Source organism: Lytechinus variegatus, chromosome 1 (assembly GCF_018143015.1).
Source record: "Lytechinus variegatus isolate NC3 chromosome 1, Lvar_3.0, whole genome shotgun sequence".
NCBI lineage: Eukaryota > Metazoa > Echinodermata > Echinoidea > Temnopleuroida > Toxopneustidae > Lytechinus > Lytechinus variegatus.
The window spans coordinates 93933073-93953957 of record NC_054740.1 but is presented as its reverse complement, the minus strand read 5'-3'; the positions used below and the strand labels follow the sequence as shown (position 1 = coordinate 93953957).

Sequence of the window (20885 nt, the reverse complement as noted above, 5' to 3'; positions counted from 1 at the left end):
AGGTTGAAAACTTTTTTTTACAGCCAAAAATGCAAAGGAACTGTTCTACAATATGCATGTAATCATAATCCATTGTGATCGTAATCAATTAAATGTCCTTTATTCTTCATTTATTTTCCTCCTTTTCTCTCATTTTTCCCCCCTTTTATAAGTACTATAATTTTTATATTCAATACTACCATAACATGGCCTTTTCTTCATTCTAGAAAGAAATTATTTACATTCTTTGAAAAATAAATATCAAGAATGAAGTAACCATTTTTAAAAATACAAAAATTAATAACATAACTTCAGATCTTTCATTGATTATTCAGTGGATGTGGCTAACCCAAATAGTTATTAACTTTAGACTGCCAATTTTTTTATTTATTTTTTCTAACTTTCTACTTTTGGTATGCAGGAAAATAAAGAGACCAAGAGAGAGAACAAACCAAAATAGGATGACATTAATGATATAAAGAGAAAAGAGGGGATTAAAAGGTTAGAGAAAGAATTACTTACAATTTCCAGGCCACCATTTCATTGAAGTCAGGGTGGGTGAATGTATCTCAAACTCTTGAGTTCTTGGGTCATATGTAGCAGTTGTTTCAAGTCCACGCAAAAAGGTTCCTAGTGCAAAGTATTAAGAGAATGATATATTGAACACAATGAAAATACCAGCAAGAGTTGATCAGTTGCACACTGTACAACACAAAAAATAACTATTTTTTAAATAATGATATGTAATTCTTGAGTGCAAAATGGACAAATAGGTGAACTCTAACCATGTTTAACAATCTACAGCTTTGCAGTTTTTTCTCCATTTGTTTTAATGGATAGAAGTACAGAATAATCATACCGGTACTTAATAGTCAGAGCATGATGAGGTCTGGTCATTAAAGTTTGTGGGGGGGGGGATGTTGCACCCACAAATGTAATAACGCCCACAAATGTAATAACACTTTACCCACAAATGTAATAACGCCCACAAATGTAATAACACTTTACCCACAAATGTAATAATTTTTGATCGCCCACAAATGTAATAATGACTTTACCCACAAATGTAATAAATTTGAAGGGATTTTTGGCGAATCCGTTCTAAACTAAAATCCTATAGTAATGCGTCCATATAGCACAAAAGTGCAAAGTCTTTTTTTCAGACCGGGTTAATAAAACATCAAAGTACAAGTCCAAAGTCTTTCTTCCAGACCCAGTTGTTTAAAAAATTATAATATAGATCCAAAGTCTTTTTTCCAGACCCGGTTGTTTCAAGAATTTTAATAAGTCCAAAGTCTTTTTCCTGACCCAGTTATTTCAAAATTTATAATATAAGTCCAAACTAAGATACGATGATATTCCTGTGGAAAAAATGGGAATCGAGCTTAGTCTTTTCTCCAGACCCAGTTAATTAAAACTGGTGGAATTAATGTCTTTGTTGTTGTTTCAACTTATACGGTGTATATTGTGAATATATGCACTAAGGGTAAATTGAGAATCAAGCGTAGTCTTTTCTCCAGACCCGGTTACCTGTTATTTAAACATTATAAATAACAGTTTAAAAACAGTATAAAACCCCATAATCTTATTAATGCTGGATATATAGCGTAATCTTTCAGCCCGACCATTTTTTTCTTTAAAAAAACGCTAATAGTAAGAATTAAAAAAATCAAAGTTTAAGATCAAACAAACCTTCAACCTAGGAACCTGTTTTAAAAGAGGTTTAGAGTGTTGTCTTTATTCCAGACCTAAAACAGTTACGAAAAAAAATCTTCTAACATAAGACCTTATATTCTTATTCTCGTGGAATAACACGAGTTTTTAAACGTACTCTTTCCTCCAGACCCGGCTATTAAAAAAAGTAACTGAAAAAGTTCGAATCTAAGACCTAATTTCCAAAGTTTCACCCAGTAAAAATATGTCTTTTTTAAAATAATACTACTACCCCTACAAAACATTGTAATAACGCGTGGGTAAAGCAGACATCCTTTCTCCAGACTTGGTTACTATTTGAAACATAAAATAGTTTTTACAAATATTCTAAAACGAATACCCAATAATCTAATTACTGTGGAACAACATGAAGACCGATTGTCGAAGATCGACTTTCCTCCAGACACAATTATTTCAGGAATAAAAAATCAATAAAACTCAACCCCCAACAACGAATCTAAAAACCAACAATCCTCCAAATTAAGACCATGCATGTAGAAAAGCACACGTTAGAGCGTTGTCTTTATTCCAGACCCGGTAAATTAAAAATGATTTAAACAATCCTAAAAACAAAAGACTCATATTCTTATTCTTGTGGAATAAGAGAGAGAATTCAAAGTATCAATGTGGGTTTATGCCATTACCTCCGGACCGCGTATAAGACGAGTATTATGCTTAGTCTTTCGTCTGGACCCGGTTATTTAAAAGATAAAGAAATATTGAAAAAAAATGACAGCTGAGACCAATCTTCAAAATTAAACCCACTTAAGATGCTTGGGCTAAGAGTGTTGTCTTTACCCCTCACCGACGTATATTATAACTTTTGAAACGACCGGGTCTGAAAAAAAGACTTTGGACTTGCATTATAATCTTTGAATTAACCGGGTCTGGAAAAAAGACTTTGGACGTATATTATAATTTTGAAAAACCGGGTCTGGAAAAAGACTTTGAACTTTTGTGCTATATGAACGCATTACTATAGAATATTAGTTTAGAACGAATTCGCCAAAAATCACTTCAAATTTATTACATTTGTAGGTAAAGTCATTATTACATTTGTGGGTAAAGTGTTATTACATTTGTGGGCGTTATTACATTTGTGGGTAAAGTGTTATTACATTTGTGGGCGATCAAAAATTATTACATTTGTGGGTAAAGTGTTATTACATTTGTGGGCGTTATTACATTTGTGGGTAAAGTGTTATTACATTTGTGGGCGTTATTACATTTGTGGGCGATTATTACATTTGTGAGTGTAACAGGGGATTTCCAAAATAAATACAATTTTTCCTTTATTGGAGCCTGATTATTTCTATGCAATTATTAATTCTATAATCAGTTTATAATGCTTACTAGCTAGCTTTATAAAAGTATTAAAAAAAAGAACTCACATTAAATAACTTTAAAAAAATCAGCTTCTAACTGTTCGACATATTAATTTTTGTTTTTAAATAAAAATGGTAATCAGTATTAGTATAATACTTTGAAGATGAAAGAGTGAAGTTAGTAACTGGCACAAATAACAGCAATACACATGGCATGATCATTAAAAGAGTATCAAAGCATTACTTGAGGAAATTTCATTGTTTGATGTATTGGTGAAAGTGAACTGCTTTATATGAAAAGCTAACAGAGTGAAAAGCCAAAACAATACAGACAATTCAAATCATGAATGGATATACATGCACGTGTAGGGAAGATAGTAGGAAAAAAGTGGTTTCAATGTATTAAACAAACACACACAAACACACAAAATAAAACAAAACAAAAATATAGCCCAAATGTACATGTATGTATCTGATTGGTTAAAAATACAAGTGTAATTGATGTATTTAAATCTGATGTTGAATTACAACACTCACAGAAATCAGTGGTAGATCCAGGGTTAAGGAGGAGGGGTGCACTTGAGGGGTGTGACTGGAGTAATGAGCTGGGGTCGGGGGGAACGTGGGCTTGTTTAAAAAAAAATGATGGGAAAGTCGTAAATGTGCTACACTTTAATAAAACTTTCTGCTTGTAAAACATTTTTTTTAAAGATAAGTTGGGCTCCTTTGGACCTCTTCCCTTTAAGTATACTTTATCTGCCACTGATGCACAGAGTGAATTAATGATAGCAAAACAGTGACACAACATAAATCAATGCTCTACATTGTACAAACAAGCATTGGAAGAGTTTTTACAGTTTTGCATGGAATCGGCTCAGAACATCTTGATAAATTGCGATAAATGCAGATTTTCAATAGCAATTGCTCTTACTATATATGTAATGATACCCAGTTCCAGTGTAAGGAATACTTTAAACATAATTTATGGACATCCCAGTTAGTTCTTTTGATATACATGTCTTCCTTGTTTTAAAACTAAGGTTTTCATTTCAAAAGAGTGCGCTTTCTCATATTAAGTGAGCATAAAAAGAACCAAAAGGTATGAAATCAGGGCCCTGTCAATGGAGGATTATTCTATTGTTACGGGGGGGGGGGGGGGGGGGGGTGCAGAGCATTGTCAGTCACCAGTCACATCACCCCAAGGAACAATAGACAATCCTCCATGGCCAGGTCCATGTATGAAATCATAATGTAATATATTTGCAGGTCTACATGTACATCTTCAAAAAGTTTTATTCAAAAATTTACATTTAAGACAAACTAAGGTAGTAAAATGCAATAAATTAATTTGAAGGTAGAGGTGTACACAATTGCTCTAGCAAGCTGTATCAAATTTGAATCAATTTTCAGTACGGTAAAATCCATGTTTTTAAACACTTCAGTCTTTAATTTCACAACTGAAAGTAAACTGACATATCAAAGGTTAATTATAAGGTAAACTTTGTACAATATTTCTATGATTGTCATTTGGATGGCATTCAAATAAAATATTGAACTTGAATATAGCCAAAGACATGTAGAATTTCCCCAATAGTTACTACCATACCACATGTAGACTCAACACCATGTATAAAAATGTGTGTAAGCTGTGATATTCTATGTGGTATATACATGTACTGTGTACACACAATTTCATTGTTAGTATGGATCATTATCATGCTGACATTGGACTTTCTCCTCTGTGTAAATAGCCATCATTTTATGATTAGACACACCCCCTTAGAAAATGATTCAGAAGCATTGCATTGGGTTCATTATACAAATGTGTGTCAAACCGGCCTACATGTAAGCTAAATATTGACTTGTGATGTACATAAGACTTGTATTATTGGATAGATACATGACTGACTGACAACTTTAGCAAGGGAAATATTAACAGAGTTACATCTAGGTCTACATGTAAACAGAACAGTTGAATTGTATCACCATATTACAATATTATCCGCTCACAAACTGCTATTCGGAAGCTAAGGAATAATGAACTGTAGAGTGCCAGGTCTAAATTTAGCTGAAACATTTACACACAGCATAATGTGCGCATTAGGCCTATTTAAGGAACTTGCATTAAATTTGGGAACTGGGCACTGGACTGATGCGAAAACGATCTCTGCTCACAAGAAATACAGCTTTTTATGCAACAATTGACAAATCTTCATTGCATGTACATGTATTTCTTCAATGAAAATCCAGTGAACATTGCTCTGTCATCAAAATCAATCAAGTTTGTTTGATGATAGAGATTAGCTTGTGATAGGCTTGTAGATTGCAGTGTGCCAACAAATTAAGTAACTAAAATTAATCCGCTACCTTTATACGTGAAGTGTGATACCAGCATACTTATGTTGCTGTAATCGTGGGAGGCATGTTCGTTCAGGAAAATGCTTTATGTATGTCATTATTTGAAGGATTAAAGTGTACATGATTCCTTAATAGCACAGTTACTATGTGCATATACTCAACTGCGCTTTAATACTTGGTACCATATTATTACCCCGGCTGTAGCTGAGTCTCAATATTAATAGGCGCTAAAGCGTTCCCATTCACCTCACCTGGGTCAAGTGCAGCACAATGTGGATAAATTTCTTGCCGAAGGAAATTTCCCCATGGCTGGGATTCAAACCCACGACCCTATGTTTTAAAGTCCGGAGACTAATCCACTGGGCCACAACGCTCCACAAATTCTGGTTCATATAGCAATACTAGGGACTAGCACTATTATGTACAGGGGATTAAACTGCAAGTAATAATTGAAACACAAAAGAAATATTCAACTGAACGATGAATCCCAAACGCAGTCCTGAGATAATAAGGAGTACTACAAGTTCCTTAAAAAACTGCGGTATCTATAAATGAGGTTTGTGATCCCTATGAAAGTGAAACACTGTAATTATTACATGGTGTAAAGTACTTTCGCCGACCAATCTCTCAGGATTAATGCGTGTGAGCGATGTCACAAAAAGGTGCAACTTGCATGGGTCAATTTATATGAAACACACAAATTACAAAATAAAATCATAATTATCTTTTCAAGCAGAACTGCCAAAAGCAAACATATGTAAATGTGATTTTGTTGTCTTGATCTCAGACTTTATGGTCAAAATAATTGTAAAGTCTGAGAAAATAAGTTCATACAAAACACCACCAGCTAAAATGCTGAGAATGAGATACATAATGTGTTACTTGTTATTCTACCCAAGAAAGGTTTCACTCCATGAAATATAAACAGATACATGTACACCACAATCAGGACAGAAGGGGGGAGGGATAGTGGCAGAGTGCAACAGTACCAAACCAAACGATAATTAGTAAAACAAATTGATCTACCGAGTGAGTCAAAAAAACAATTTACATCAGAAAAATTTTACGTCTAATAAGCCTGGCCATTGTAATGAACACGTACCTACATATGTCATAAACAATATGTTTTCTCAAATAATCTCATACCATTTTTGTGTGGTAAATGTGTTTGACTGGATAATCAGGAGGTATCATTTGTAGTGATGTTAAAGTTTATAGTATGTAAATGTAAATTAAGAATGCACTGATTAAAATACAAATATCAATGAAGCCTTAATCCTACACGAGTTGCAAAACATGAAAACAACATGTATAGTAAAATTCATTGTCAGATTCCCTTAATTTTAGCATGAAAAAAGTTAGGACGCTCTCTATGCTCTATTCAGTATTGATTCTCATAATTTCTTATTGAAAAGTAATTTGGAATAGAGTTTACTCCAACTCATTTTAAAACAGGAATTAATTGCAGTGACGCCTTACTTTGACGCAAAAAAATACCTCCTGTTATCAAAGTATAAACATATCAAAATGTTATCAAATAAATGTGGGTGAAAAATACTCATAAAGAAAATATGTCACAATTTTATGCTGCATGCTTTTTAATTAATTTGAAATTTTTGAGATGAAAAGGTTTTCTGACTCACCCCATAAATAATAAAAGAGATGAATTAGTGAAAAGAAATGAAGGAACAGAATGTGACCCCAAACAAATATCATGGCCTGCTGCATAAAACTTACTATCGATGGTAACTATGACAACGATAGTAGCACCCATTGCAACAGTAACTATTAATCCAAATTTTTCAGGATAGGGGAGCTTATCATAAAGCTCTATTTGAATATGACCCCAGTCAATGAATCAGCTGTATACAATGAAGACAGTGTTCATTCCCTGAATTTACTCGCATTGAAAAGGATTTTGGTTCTCTCCTGTGTATGGAGAGTCAGTTGTAGATGCTTGCATTGCCAAAGTATCAAATATAATGCTGTCTATAAATCAAACAAATGACCTATGCAAGTCAAGGGTTTAATCCACTCAATTCATTGTTTACGCGCCAGCTAAACTGCAGCTCCATGGGATTTGCAGGTATTCAGTATTTAAGTGTCATGTTCAACACACGAGAGTATGATCTACATGTAATCATGGTCTTTCTGTTTTAGTTACCATCGATAGCTTTATTATGATCACAGGTTATGTTCTATGCAATAAGACAAGATGTTGGAATGCTTTGTACCGTGGCCTAACTCTGTCTGGGCATAGGTTCCGAGAAGAACGAAGTTGAAGGCATCATTGAGCCATTTTTCATGCTGATCGTCACTCATTTGAGAGAGGATCGCATGTGAGAACATGGTAGAGTGGAGGGCAAGGGATGGTTCTTCTGACTTATGTGCAGCCCTGTAGAAAGGAGACACAGAGAAGCATGGGATAGGAGGTTTAGCTTTTAAAACAGAAGATGGTTGCTGGCAACTACAATCTCTTTTTACGAATGAACAAAGAATCATTGGTTGGACAGCTGCAATGAAGCCTACATTTCAAAAATATTTGCAAAATCATCTTTAATTGTGGAGAAGGATGATGACTCACTGCCGGGCCCTGCTGCAATGTCTTTGCCATCTCAATTTTAACTTTGAAAGAATCCTGGATTCTGATTGGCTGTTGTGAATGTTTATTATAAAAGTTACAGAGGAACTGGATGGCAAAGTTATATATCTTATGCAGTGGCGCCCTGTGGCCCATAGAAGAAAGAGTTGAAATCATACACAAATTTATTTTCAAGTTTCAACAGATTGCATTTGGGATTTGTGCTTGATATTTCTGTAATGGGCCACTGGTCACTTTGTCCTTGAAGATCTGAAAGTTCAAGTCCTGTGGACTGCAGACTGAAGAGGTTTTTTCCCCAGATGAATGAGATATAATTTAATGTTATAAGACTCATCAGACAAAAAAAAAACAGTCACTCTGTTCTAGAATCCCCAACAATGGCAATTAGTCAGGTCCACCTGCACCAGTCCTCTCATCAAATTCTCTTTATAAAAAGGCATTTTCATCTTGGATGATGGATGCATCTTCAATGGTTGAAACCTATACCTTGTGCTGTTGGGTGCTACAGTGTTCCAATCCTGCAAATAAATTTTTATGATTTTTAGGACAAGGCATACTGACGTTGACGCACATGTATTGTAAATATATCAGGTGACTGAAATTCCATTGTCTTATTGTTATTTTGAACACACTGCTGATAGACGATAGACAGACGAAACTTCAGAGTTGACGCATGCACAGATGGTTCAATCCACAATGTTGTTGTCATCCCTTGTCTAAAATGAAAGCTCCTTAAAACTTCATTTAGACTCTGCAAATATTGGCTTCACAACAATGCATTCTGGAGATCATTTATACGATTCACTGATTTTCACTGGTCAATTTTCCAACAACAAATTAGATGACAGGAACAGTACCCAATTTAAATTGTCATTGAAAATCACTCCAAGATTTTTCATAGTTGCTACATTAGTATACAGAGTTGATAAAGAATCTTGTCTTGTGCACTATATTAGAAAGGAAAATCTTTCATGTTAAGTTTCTTACATTCACCTCAAGAGGAAGGGGAATGGATGGGATGATATACATTCTCCATGGATAAACACAACACACACTGACTGCAGGATTATGAACTATAAATGCAATCAATTCAGTATGATATGGAGGTGGTGGTAAAACAATTAATGAACATCCACTTTGAATATGAATATAAGTAAATATGTACATTAGAAGGCATGATGGTGCAGCAGCAAGATTCAATTAAATTTTGAAGTGAGGAAGAGTGAGGAGGGGGAAAGAGAGGATGAAAGATGGTGTGAAAGGAGAAAGCTGTAGATAACATGCAGTGTGTACCATGTCCAAGTTCAGTCTGGGCGTATGTTCCTAAGAGAGTATAGTCTTTGGTTGCCTTTAGCCAGTACATCTTCTGTTCCTCTGTCATCTGAGTCGTTATAGAATGTAGAAACATTGAAGCATGAAGGCCTAAAGAGATCTCCTCATTACGATGAACAGAACTGTGCCCAACCAGATATCAGGGAGAGTGGGTAAAAACAATATCAACAATTATGTATATAATCTCAAACATACCCATAAGCTCTAACAAATGTATTTGCTTAGATAAAAAAAATGTTTGAGGTCAAATGCAATACAGTGAATGTACATAGCAATAGGCAAGGCTTGAACTTAAAGTGTAGTTAACTTTGCATAACGTTAAGAGGAACCTGACCCTTCATTCTGATTGAAATCTGCAGTCTTTTTTTATGCCCCAATGATCCTACATTTAACCTAACATGCCATTTTTGGGCCACAAATTTTCACTCTTTTCACACCAAGTATAAAGCACTGCATTCCAAAGTTATTATTTCATGTGTACAGTACACGTGTACTTGTGAACTAGCAGTCAAACACTTCTGAACATCCATACATGCAATGAACATGATGTAAATCATTTTACCAAACCTCACAAGAACAAGGACTTAAATAACGCACAGATGGACTGAAAACACATGTACATGTATGAAGAGCATGAGTACTGGTGAAAAGATACTGCTCATGTACATGTATTGTAATAAAATGCACAGCAAAGGCAATAGGTTTGAATTTGAAGAAGCACTTTATCTAGTCTAAAGGCATGATAAATAACAATGATCTCTTGACACATGTTTGCTAATCACCAGGCACGGATCCAAGGCACGGGGCGAGGGGTTGACCCATTTTGGCGGACTTGTAAAATATTTTACATGGGGGAAATGTCCTGACTCTCGATAACCTTCTTATTTTACATTTTGCTTGTCCTTTTTTTTTAAATTGCTTCCCTGTTGGTAAACCCTGGATCCGCCCCTGCTTATGAAAATAAATTTTCTGCATGAATGTCTTGAGATAATCTTGTTATTCTGATATGTACCATGTCCCAGCTCAGTCTGAGCGTATGTCCCAATCAATTCAAATTTCTTGGCTGCAGATTCCCATTGGGACCTCTGTTCTAGAGTCATCTGGTTGACAATGGTGGTCATGAACATAGATGTATGGAGGCTCAGTGATGGAACCTCTAATGGGTTTGTAGCCCTTCATTGGAAAACAACAATATCACAGAGCTCAATAAATTTAAGTTGAGAGTGGAATATTATTCTTTGATGAATAAATTTCATTTAACATTCAACAATATTTTTTAATAATTTTTCTGTCTTTTATGAAAACAAACTTATTGTGAATTTCTCATTTAAAGGTCAAGTCCACCCCAGAAAATGTTGCTTTGAATAAATAGAGGAAAATCAAACAAACATTATGCTGAAAATATCATAACAAGTGGAATGCCTCTGGCCATCTCACCTGCATCACGCGATTCAATATAGCAGCAGTGCGGACTTTGAATACTACTCTAACTCGCACAAGAAGTTAAGTGATACATGGTTACTCTTACATGTATGTCCACTTTTTATGAACTAGACCAATAAACTTACAGAGATATGACGGTTATTCAACAAAAAACCCCAACATGGCCAAAGTTCATTGACCTTACATGACCTTTGACCTTGATCATGTGACCTGAAACTCAAACAGGATGTTCAGTGATACTTGATTACTCTTATGTACAAGTTTCATGAATCAGATCCATAAACTTTGAAAGTTATGATGGTAATTCAACAGATACCCCCGATTCGGCCAAAGTTCATTGAGAGCATATTCGGTTAAGGGTTCGCATTGAGGTGAAAATTTTTTTTAAGGTACTTCTATCAAATTTGCTTTTAAAATATTCTTTGATATCTCAGGTTTCAAAAAACTTAGTTTCATGAAGATTGATGATTCCGAAAGTACTGGAATAGTCCATTTTATTCATGGGGGTGCTGCTACCTCTCATCACGGACGGACATTTCTACTCAAATTAAATTCACTCTAGTTTTATTGCTTTTAAAGTTACTCTAATTTGGTTTGGATGTTCTTGCACTCTGAACATTACTCTATTATCAGACATGATATAGTAGAAAAAAAATATTGGGAAGTAATTTTTTTTGTAGGTGTTAACATTTCCATTTTGAAATTTCCGTCCGTGATGGAAAAAAAGATGAAAAGTTTTTTTATTCTTTATCAGAATAGAAATAAAAAATAAAAAGGTGTAGAGGTATCTCTCTAAACACTGTACGTCATTTTAGCTGAACATATCTGAAATCCATACATTTTATCCATATCATAAACTCAATCAAAAATGATCACGGACGGACATTAATTTCATCACGGACGGACAAAGTTAATTCATTCAAATTCAATTCACTCTAGTTTTATTGTTTTCAAAGTTACTCCAATTTTTTTTTAATGGTCTTGCACTCTGAACATTAATCTATCATCAAACATAAATTAGTAGGAAAAACATATGGGAAGTAAACTTTCCTTGTAGATGTTATCATTTCCGTCCGTCCGTGATGAAATTAATGTCCATCCATGATCATTTTTATTAGGATAATGTCTATGGGTTCAGCTTTTTATTCTTTATCAGAAAAGAAACAGAAATAAAAGTGTGTAGAAGTATTTCACTGGACACTGTACATCATTTTATTTGATCATAGCTAAAATCCATACATTTTATGCATATAATAAATCAATCAAAAATTATCACGGACGGACATTAATTTCATCACGGACGGACGAGTGAAATACTGTGGAAAGATTCATATATATGCAAATGAGAAACTTTGCTGAGCAGATTATGAATTTAATTTTAGCTTCTGATTGCAGTGAAAAGTGGATCTGAGAATTATTCAGAACTCAGATGGAATAAACCTACATGTACATGTACAACTCTTCACAATTGTTTGTTTGATATCTTTGTTTGGCCGATATTGTTGTCAGGAAAAATTGTTAAACATTATTGGAATGCAGAGTTGGAAAGCTACATGTACATGTATATGCCAAAAAAGCAGGAAATAAAATATGGCAAGAACAAGTCCAAAATTTTAGATTTCATCAATTCAAGCTTGCAGAAAGTGATGTAGAAGAAGAAAGTAGAATGCAATGCATAATCTGATAAGCAGAAAAATCAACTTTTCCATGTACAAAACCTATGGATTCACAATGCTTCTATAAATAGAACATGACATCACAGTCTTGAGGCTTGTGAAAATTACATGAATACCTTTATTCAAAGTCCATTTTGGAGCTAATTTTAAGCAAATTACTTTATATCTGGTAAACTGTGAAAATGCATAAAGCTTGCACTGCAGTGTTTAGAATTTTTAATAAACTTTGGATTGGTATATCAATTTCAATTTTGGATTCGGTCAGAGCCTAAATACATGAGGGCTGTAGATATTATGGGGTGTCTCCACTTTGATATGTGCAAAAGATGGATTTGAAGAGAGCCCCTGACAAGTGTTGATCCAACAAACAAGCATAAGGATCAGCGACCTGTTGATCTTTTCGATTTAGTTTTTGGACCTTTAAAAAAAAAACATCTTTGCTCTTGAAAAATTAATGCCTTAAAATCATCATGATCATAAAAACACTTGTATCAACATGATCATTGATCAACTAGCTGTTGATTTGGAACCTACTAGTATTCTACAATTTCAAAAGACAATATTCTTTACATTCAAGAACTGTGTTTAGAGCAATCATATGTCTAGATTATACTCTGCGTCTAGCATAGAAATCAAGTTGCTACATCTTAAATCAAGTTGCAGCAACTTGATTGTGCAACTAATACTGTTTAATAATATTAAAATATGTACAAATCATCAATACAATAGCATTTGTTCCCCCAAAAAAGTATTAAGAACTTCTTACAGGGTACTTCCAATGTATTTTGATTGTGTCCGTCCGTGATGTCCGTCCGAGATGTCCGTCCGTGATGGAAAATATTTGCAATTCTCTCAGAAGTTTGATATTGGTTAAGAATTCAATATGCTGAACATAGAAGCTAACATAGTTAGTTGCATTAACAATTATTGGTCCATGTTAAGCCATTTAGACAGAAACAATAAAAATGTACAAAAATTCTAAAAACCACATTTCTATCATGTCCGTCCGTGATATGGCACATTTAGTGGATAACTATGTTTGTAGGTAACCATGGCAACAAACTTTTTTCATCATTCAGCATACTTTGTCCTACCCTTCACTATAAAACTCAAAGGAACCTTGTTCATCTTATTCCTAATTTGTTACAAGCCTTCAAAACTTTCAAAATCTATCAAATGTCCGTCCGTGATGAACCGATCACGCTCTTGACCCTAAATGACCTTTGACCTTAATCATGAGACCTGAAACTTGCACAAAATTTTCAGTGATGCTTGATTACTATTATGTCCAAGTTTCATGAATCAGATCCATAAACTTTCAAAGTTATGATGGTTATTCAACAGATACCCCCAATTAGGCCAAAGTTCATTGACCTTTGACCTTGGTCATGTGACCTGAAACGTGCACAGGATGTTCAGTGATACTTGATTACTCTAATGTCCAAGTTTAATGAACTAGACCAATAAACTTTCAAAGTTATGATGGTAATTCAACAGATACCCCCGATTCGGCCAAAGTTCATTGACCCTAAATGACCTTTGACCTTAATCATGAGACCTGAAACTTGCACAAAATGTTCAGTGATGCTTGATTACTATTATGTCCAAGTTTCATGAATCAGATCCATAAACTTTCAAAGTTATGATGGGAATTCAACAGATATCCCCAATTCGGCCAAAGTTCATTGACCCTAAATGACCTTTGACCTTGGTCATGTGATGTGAAACTCATGCAGGATGTTCAGTGATACTTGATTAACCTTATGTCCAAGTTTCATGAACTAGGTCCATATATTTTCTAAGTTATGATGACATTTCAAAAACTTAACCTCAGGTTAAGATTTCAATGTTGATTCCTCCAACATGGTCTAAGTTCATTGACCCTAAATGACCTTTGACCTTGGTCATGTGACATAAAACTCTCATAGGATGTTCAGTAATACTTGATTAACCTTATGGCCAAGTTTTATTAACTAGGTCTATATACTTTCTAAGTTATGACGTCATTTCAAAAACTTAACCTCAGGTTAAGATTTGATGTTGACGCCGCCGCCGTCGCAAAAGCGGCGCCTATAGTCTCACTTTGCTTCGCAGGTGAGACAAAAATCGGATGTAAAATAAGAAAGTATAATAAAACATTTGAAAGTTTTGCTTGTGATATGCACAACTCAGTGACATGCAAATAAGACAGACAATGATGTCCCTCACTCACTATTTCTTTTGTTTTTATTGTTTGAAATTCAGTTTTTACAGATTTGACAATAAGGACCAACTTGACTGAAGTAATTCCACATGTTTTGGGAGGAATTAATCATTGTTTCACTTGACAATGATGAGAAAATTAGAATATTCATGCTATAAAATACAAAAGAAATAATGAGTGGATGATGCCATCAGTCTCCTCATTTGCATATCGATCAGGATCTGCATATTTAACTGTTTTGGTGAAATTAAGCAAAACTTATACATGTACATGTCATAACTTTATTTTTCATCCGATTATGATGAAATTTTCAGTGTCATGCTTGTTGGATTTTTCTCTTTTTATTCAACTCAACTTTTTGCCGGTGTGGACTTGTCTTAATTGGTTACGGGTGGATCAACTAGAGACGGGCAAGACCAAATGGTCTATAAGACTGAAAATACCAAATGGTACTAGGCACTCTAGATAGAACAGAGAACCAGGCCACTACTCTACTGGACATCAACAGGTGCAAATTGACTTTTAGTAAGATACTTTACATGAACCTCAGTGGCTCACTATCATACTTTACCCTGGAAGATCAGAGGCCCTTTTTCATAAAACTTGTTGTTGCAACAAATTTGCAATAAAAGTTTTTGAAGCTATTTCAATTTGATTGGCTAATAGTAATCATGTTTAATTATAACTGTTCATTTGTTGTGTTAATTCTTAATGAAATGAGACTCATGGAGGCGAATTTAGAATTGTCATGTTTCAGTACATGAAGGTATTCAAATATTTTCACACATATTGCCATCCACATCACTACCACTTCCAATGCTCGGTATATTGAAGGTTCAGTATTAGCCAGCCTGATACCCATTCGCTTCACATGGTATTTTTCTTGCTGAGAAAAAACATGCCATGGCTAGGAATCAAAAGGGGTTATTCATACAAATGGGGACACTAGTAAACAGAGATTTTATATATATACCAGCACTTGACTTTAATCAATCAGTATGGATTGGAAAACAAAAAAGTTTCAGAAGGGGAAAGGGGGTAAAGGGTATATGTGACCAGCCCCCCCCCCCAAAAAAAAACAATAAGTTGTCCAAAACGAATTTTTAGATTTTTATTGAGTTTGAAAAAGCACATCCTTTGCTTTAAAATAATATATGATTTGCCAAGTTTGATCAACAATAACTCACTCGTCACTCAAATACTTGATTGAATGCAGAGAAAACGATGTGAGAGCTTCAGAATACAAGGAGAAAACAATATTTCAAGTTTTTGTTCTCTCAGGCATCAGATGTGCACACTGTGTATTTTTAATGAAACTTCCAAGCAGTCTGCAAAATCTTGTGTCAAATAAACTCTTGTACCTTGTTTTCTATTCCACTTTACAACTCAAAATTATTACAGTATATTATATAGATGAAGAATTACTCCTACAGACAAGCTAAGTTATGAATTTTGTTTACGTTTTATATATTGGCTAATAACAGAGGACCTTCCCTGGTGACTTATTGGTGGTTTTGGGGTGGTTGTTCTAAGTTGTAGCCTACATGTAATGTCCAGTGGAAGATAGGTGTATTGGCAACATTTAGATTATAAAACGAGAGAGGATCCAAGTTTGACAAATATGTGTCAACATAATAACATTTTCTAGGTTTCATTTTTTCCTACATGTAGCTGGGTTGCACTCTCTGTAAGCACAAGCACACTTACGCTCTAAACCAAATGAGTTCCATAGGATTGCTGATTTCTAGCTCCTGCGTTCTTCGGACCACCTGAATAGCTTTCCTCACAGAATTGGTGTGCCGTTGTTCATCCGTCATAAAAGAGATATCCATGGGGTCATCAAAGGATGGGTCATTTAAGACTTCAGACTCTAAACCAAGAAAATACAAACTGAATAAATGTCACTAATTCCATTTTCAACTAATTCAGTCTTGCCTGAACATGAGAAAGTGTGAATCAGTTACAAAAAACCTAAGTTATAAGCATATTGATCTAAAAATGTAGAATACAGCAACATTAAATTCTTAAGAGAATAAAAATAAAAAAGGGATCAAACAAGCTTACAGCTAGGGTAGCAAAAGAAAACTATAAAATCACAGAACAGCTCCACCAAGAATCAAGAAAAACATATGGTTGAAATGAATAAACCCAAATTATGTTTTAATTTTTTAAAATGTTAAAATGATAAAAGTAGAATAGCGTTTTACTTACAGATGCTATTGTCACCATCTTGTCTTCTTTGTGATTGCATCCTTGCGACGTGTCTTTAGAGGGTGGCAATATCATGAGCAGTGTCAACTTAGATAAAAAAATACTTGCATCAGCCGATGAATTTCATGAATTGTAAAATACTTGCATCGGCCGAAAAATATCATCAATTTTATATTATATTTATTGGCTGATGGAAGTATTTTTTAAAATCAAAAAGTTGTCACTGCTCATGATTTTTCCGCCCTCTATAGACGCATCGCTAGGATGCAATCACAAAGAAAACAAGATGGTGACAATATCATCTGTAAGTAAAACGCTATTCTTCTTTTAATATTTTAACATTTTCAAGTTGTAACATAAAAACAAAGAGGTTTCAGCTAAAAGATGCAACCTATTATTGTAGCCCATTTAGTAAAGTTTGGGCTCAAAAGGCTACAGAAAATGAGTAATTTGGAGTAGATCTAACATTGTTGTCTCTAAAATACTCAGTTTGTGTGGGCCAATCCCATCCCAGGCTCCATAAAGAGTAAGCCTACGTCAGTAAAATTATTACTCTCCTGGGGCCGATTGCACGAAAGGGTCTTTGCAAGAACCGTCTTTCGTGTCGCCCATTTATTATGATGCGCCATGTGAAACGCATTTAAATAAATTACCTGCAGACATATTTTATTCATCCGTTAAAGTAAACAAAATCTTTGTTTAGAAAATGATGTGATATATAACATTAAATTGTATACAAATTGATTTAAATGCTAGCTAACGAATTTCATTTGTTTATCATACATTTCAGAAATATCCCGCATACAGCTTTCCATAAAAGATGGGCGACACGAAAGACGGTCCTTGGAAAGACCCTTTCGTGCAATCGGCCCCAGGGGCCTCCAGGCTAAGGCAGAGCAGAGGGCCAAGTTCAAAGACTACATGTAGCTATGCGTGAGATTTTCTGTGAATCTGAGTGAGATCACAGACATTGTGTACATGGGGATAGGCTGTGATAGTTGCGTGAGACAGAGATTTGAGGGGATGAACAAGAGTCCAAAATGCTTGAGTCTCACGCATAATGCGTGAGACAGCGCTGGTTTATGTTGTTTAACCATAATAAATCAGAAAGTACATGTAATGACATTGTTCAATTTTTGCTTAATCTCACAAACACTGATATATTCACAAAAGAATATTAAACAAAAACTTCATATTGGTGGCTGCTAACTTGCTACCCACTGCACCGACAATGCGACATGACTCCACGGTCCCCCTTTCTCCCACGAGAGTGCCAGTGCAGTACGGTACCGTACCGTATAGCGCGGTACCGTACAGTCAGGAAGAAAAATTAACTCACCTAAATATCGACGCCTCTCTGTTTTTTCTTTTCCTCCATCAATCACATAAGTAAGTTCTACTGGATCAAATTTTGCATTTCTCCTCTCTTCTGCAATATCGGGATTGATATTTACAGTTGGAGGGGATCTTGCATCCACTTTATGACTCCTAACATTAAGATTCGCCATTTTCCTCAATCAGCCAGCTCATGTAAATTAAAGTATCGGCACCGGTCTCACAATCGAGGCTAGAGCTAGAGAGAGATAGACAGGCCGCGGGCGCGGGCCGACGCGGGCCGACAGACAACCGTTATCGGCTTCACCACCTTCGGAGCAATCAGCTGATCGGCTGGGGGCGTGGTAACGGTGGTGGTGACTGTCTTAGTATTATATTTCTACCATAGAGATATCTCTAGGATTCCTACTTCAAGTTCAGACTCTGCATCTGCAATGCGCGCGACTTGCGAAAACCGAAAGTCTGTACCTGCAGCCTATGAGGGGGGGGGGGGGGGGGGCGGGGGCGCGGGGACCCATATTGGTTCAGTATAGGTATTCTCAGGCAAAAGCGCTACATAAATCCAGCTATTTAATAGCCCCTATTACTTTGAAAGATGTCATTTTTTTGCTCGCTCGCAACTATTTAATAGATTTTTATGGATACAAGATATGTAGCCCCGGCCCTCACTTTTTGCCTCATTAATTACACCACTGGTCTAGCGATATTCAAAATCCCATTCCATAATTATTAAGACCTCCAGCTCGAGCTTAGCGCTCGCATTATAGGCCTATTTCTGGGGGGGGGGGGAATATACATCATGTTCATGGATTACAAAAAAATCTTTTTTTAATAAAGACAGTTTAGTTTAGTTCCAGGAGAAGAGGTTGCAGTGGCCTCCTATTGGGGAAAAGGTATTTAAAATGGAGAAAATGGAGAAGAAAAAACGGGAAGGGGCATGGGCGGAAATCCCAGGGGGACGTGTCCCCCTACCAAAAATAGTAGGGGGACACAATGTCAAATGTCCCCCTACTATCTTTGATCGTTTATGATGGAGAAAAATACATCATTCACAATCGAAATAATACAAGTACTTTGACATTGGCTTGTCATGCATTTTGGGGGATTAAATTGACATTTACATTTTATTTATTTATTTTTTGCTTGTCTGTAACCCAGCCATGGCGTAATGTTCTTCGGCAAGAAATTTATCCACATTGTGCTGCACTCGACACAGGTGAGGTGAATGTGTACCCGGTAGGATTTATTCCCTGAACGCTTGAGCGCCTATATATGGCGGCTCAGCTGCAGCCGGGGTAATATGGTACCAAGTATCAAGCGTAGTTGGGTATATGCACATAGTAACTGCGCTATATATAAATTGACATATTATTATTATTATTTGTAGGTATGGGTGTCACAAAAAACTTCTAGTTTCTGATAACCCGATTTTGTAACATTTTTAACAAGAATTAAAGGCTGCATCTTGTAAGGCTGAATTCTCGTTACAAAACACATAATTAGTTTGAGATAAAAATAAACTTCAAATGATTTTTTTTATTGTGAAAAATAAAGAAATAATTTGAAAAAAAGACAAGAATCAAATAGGAAAAAGTTCATGCTGTAGTTTCATAGGTGATTTGAAATGAAAAAAAAAATGTCTCGTTTTCGGGTCTATCCTCAGTAATTTTCCTGCATATGACTTGGGGCCAGTATGAGAAATTTCAGATTTTCAAATTATAATTATGAAGTGATGCACGGAAAGTATTTAGAAATGTGGTTAAAAATGTTAGTTTTCTGATCTAATAGCTCAAGTCTTTATCTTGAGATTCACGCTCGCGAAGTGATTTGATAAGTGAGATACATTATCTTCTTTTTAAAGGTGAGTATATAAAAAAATCAGCTGGCCCTTCGCGCTTGCACTACTTGTTTAATCAAAAAGCCTGCATGCATCGGACAGTGTTTGATACGTCCTGTTCTTAGGTCTTTATAATAATCCGTGATAAAAATCAGCTTGCGCTTCGCGCTCAAATGAATTATTGATTAAAAAACTCATGGTTTATTACGTGTCGAACAGAATTTTCTTGGGTATGCTTTGGGTCAGTGTAGGCCTACACAAATGAAAACAGATGAGCGGCTACATGGACCTGGCCACGGAGGATTATCTATAGTTACTGGAGGTGCTTTGACAATGCTCAGCAACCCCAGTAACAATAGAATAATCCTCCGTGGATAGGTCCCTGTGGCTCTTTCTTTACACATTGGTCACTTGATGTTGATTGTCGGTTTGGGCATTAAGTTAACTGCGCAGTTTATGGAAGCGATATACCTGACAGAATTATGCAATTTCATAAGCATGTCAACAATGTGAATGGGTTAAACCATTGATATTAATGTTGTAAAATGTAATTCATAATTCTATACTTTCAGCAATCAATTTTCCAATACTCTATGCTTAATGATATAGTCCGTTTATTAATTCTCTACCCATATTAAGTTCTTTCTTTGCGATCGTATATAAGGAAAGAGGGTTTGTAGTATTTTTAAGTTTTATCTTTCTCATGAATTGTGTTTTATGATATGATAGTAATCATTTTCGGCTAAAATTAATAATATCTAATTAAGGCCTTTGTTTAAGGATGTAATGGACTATGCATGCCGAAGAGGTGCGCACAATTTATTTTGCACACGGTCTTTTTTGTAGAAGGAAAGTGAGGAGGAGGAGTCGT

General features: G+C 35.3%; 1 protein-coding gene across 3 annotated transcripts in view; it reads right to left on the bottom strand.

Annotated features, from left to right (window-relative positions):
* LOC121429041 (peroxisomal acyl-coenzyme A oxidase 1-like) overlaps positions 1-18394 on the bottom strand; it is a 33544-nt gene extending 15150 nt beyond the window's left edge. The window contains exons 1-4 of one of the 3 annotated variants that reach the window (XM_041625950.1): positions 18182-18394; positions 16339-16501; positions 10322-10482; positions 502-609 (exon numbers count right to left, since the gene is read on the bottom strand). In XM_041625950.1, the coding sequence (XP_041481884.1) occupies positions 502-609; positions 10322-10482; positions 16339-16501; positions 18182-18350 (601 nt within the window). In that variant the 5' untranslated portion in view covers positions 18351-18394. Of the gene's footprint in view, positions 1-501; positions 610-7609; positions 7771-9270; positions 9432-10321; positions 10483-16338; positions 16502-18181 lie in introns of all 3 variants that reach the window. The other 2 variants (XM_041625942.1, XM_041625957.1) reach the window with 2 other exon arrangements.
* Between the last annotated feature and the right edge of the window lie 2491 nt (positions 18395-20885).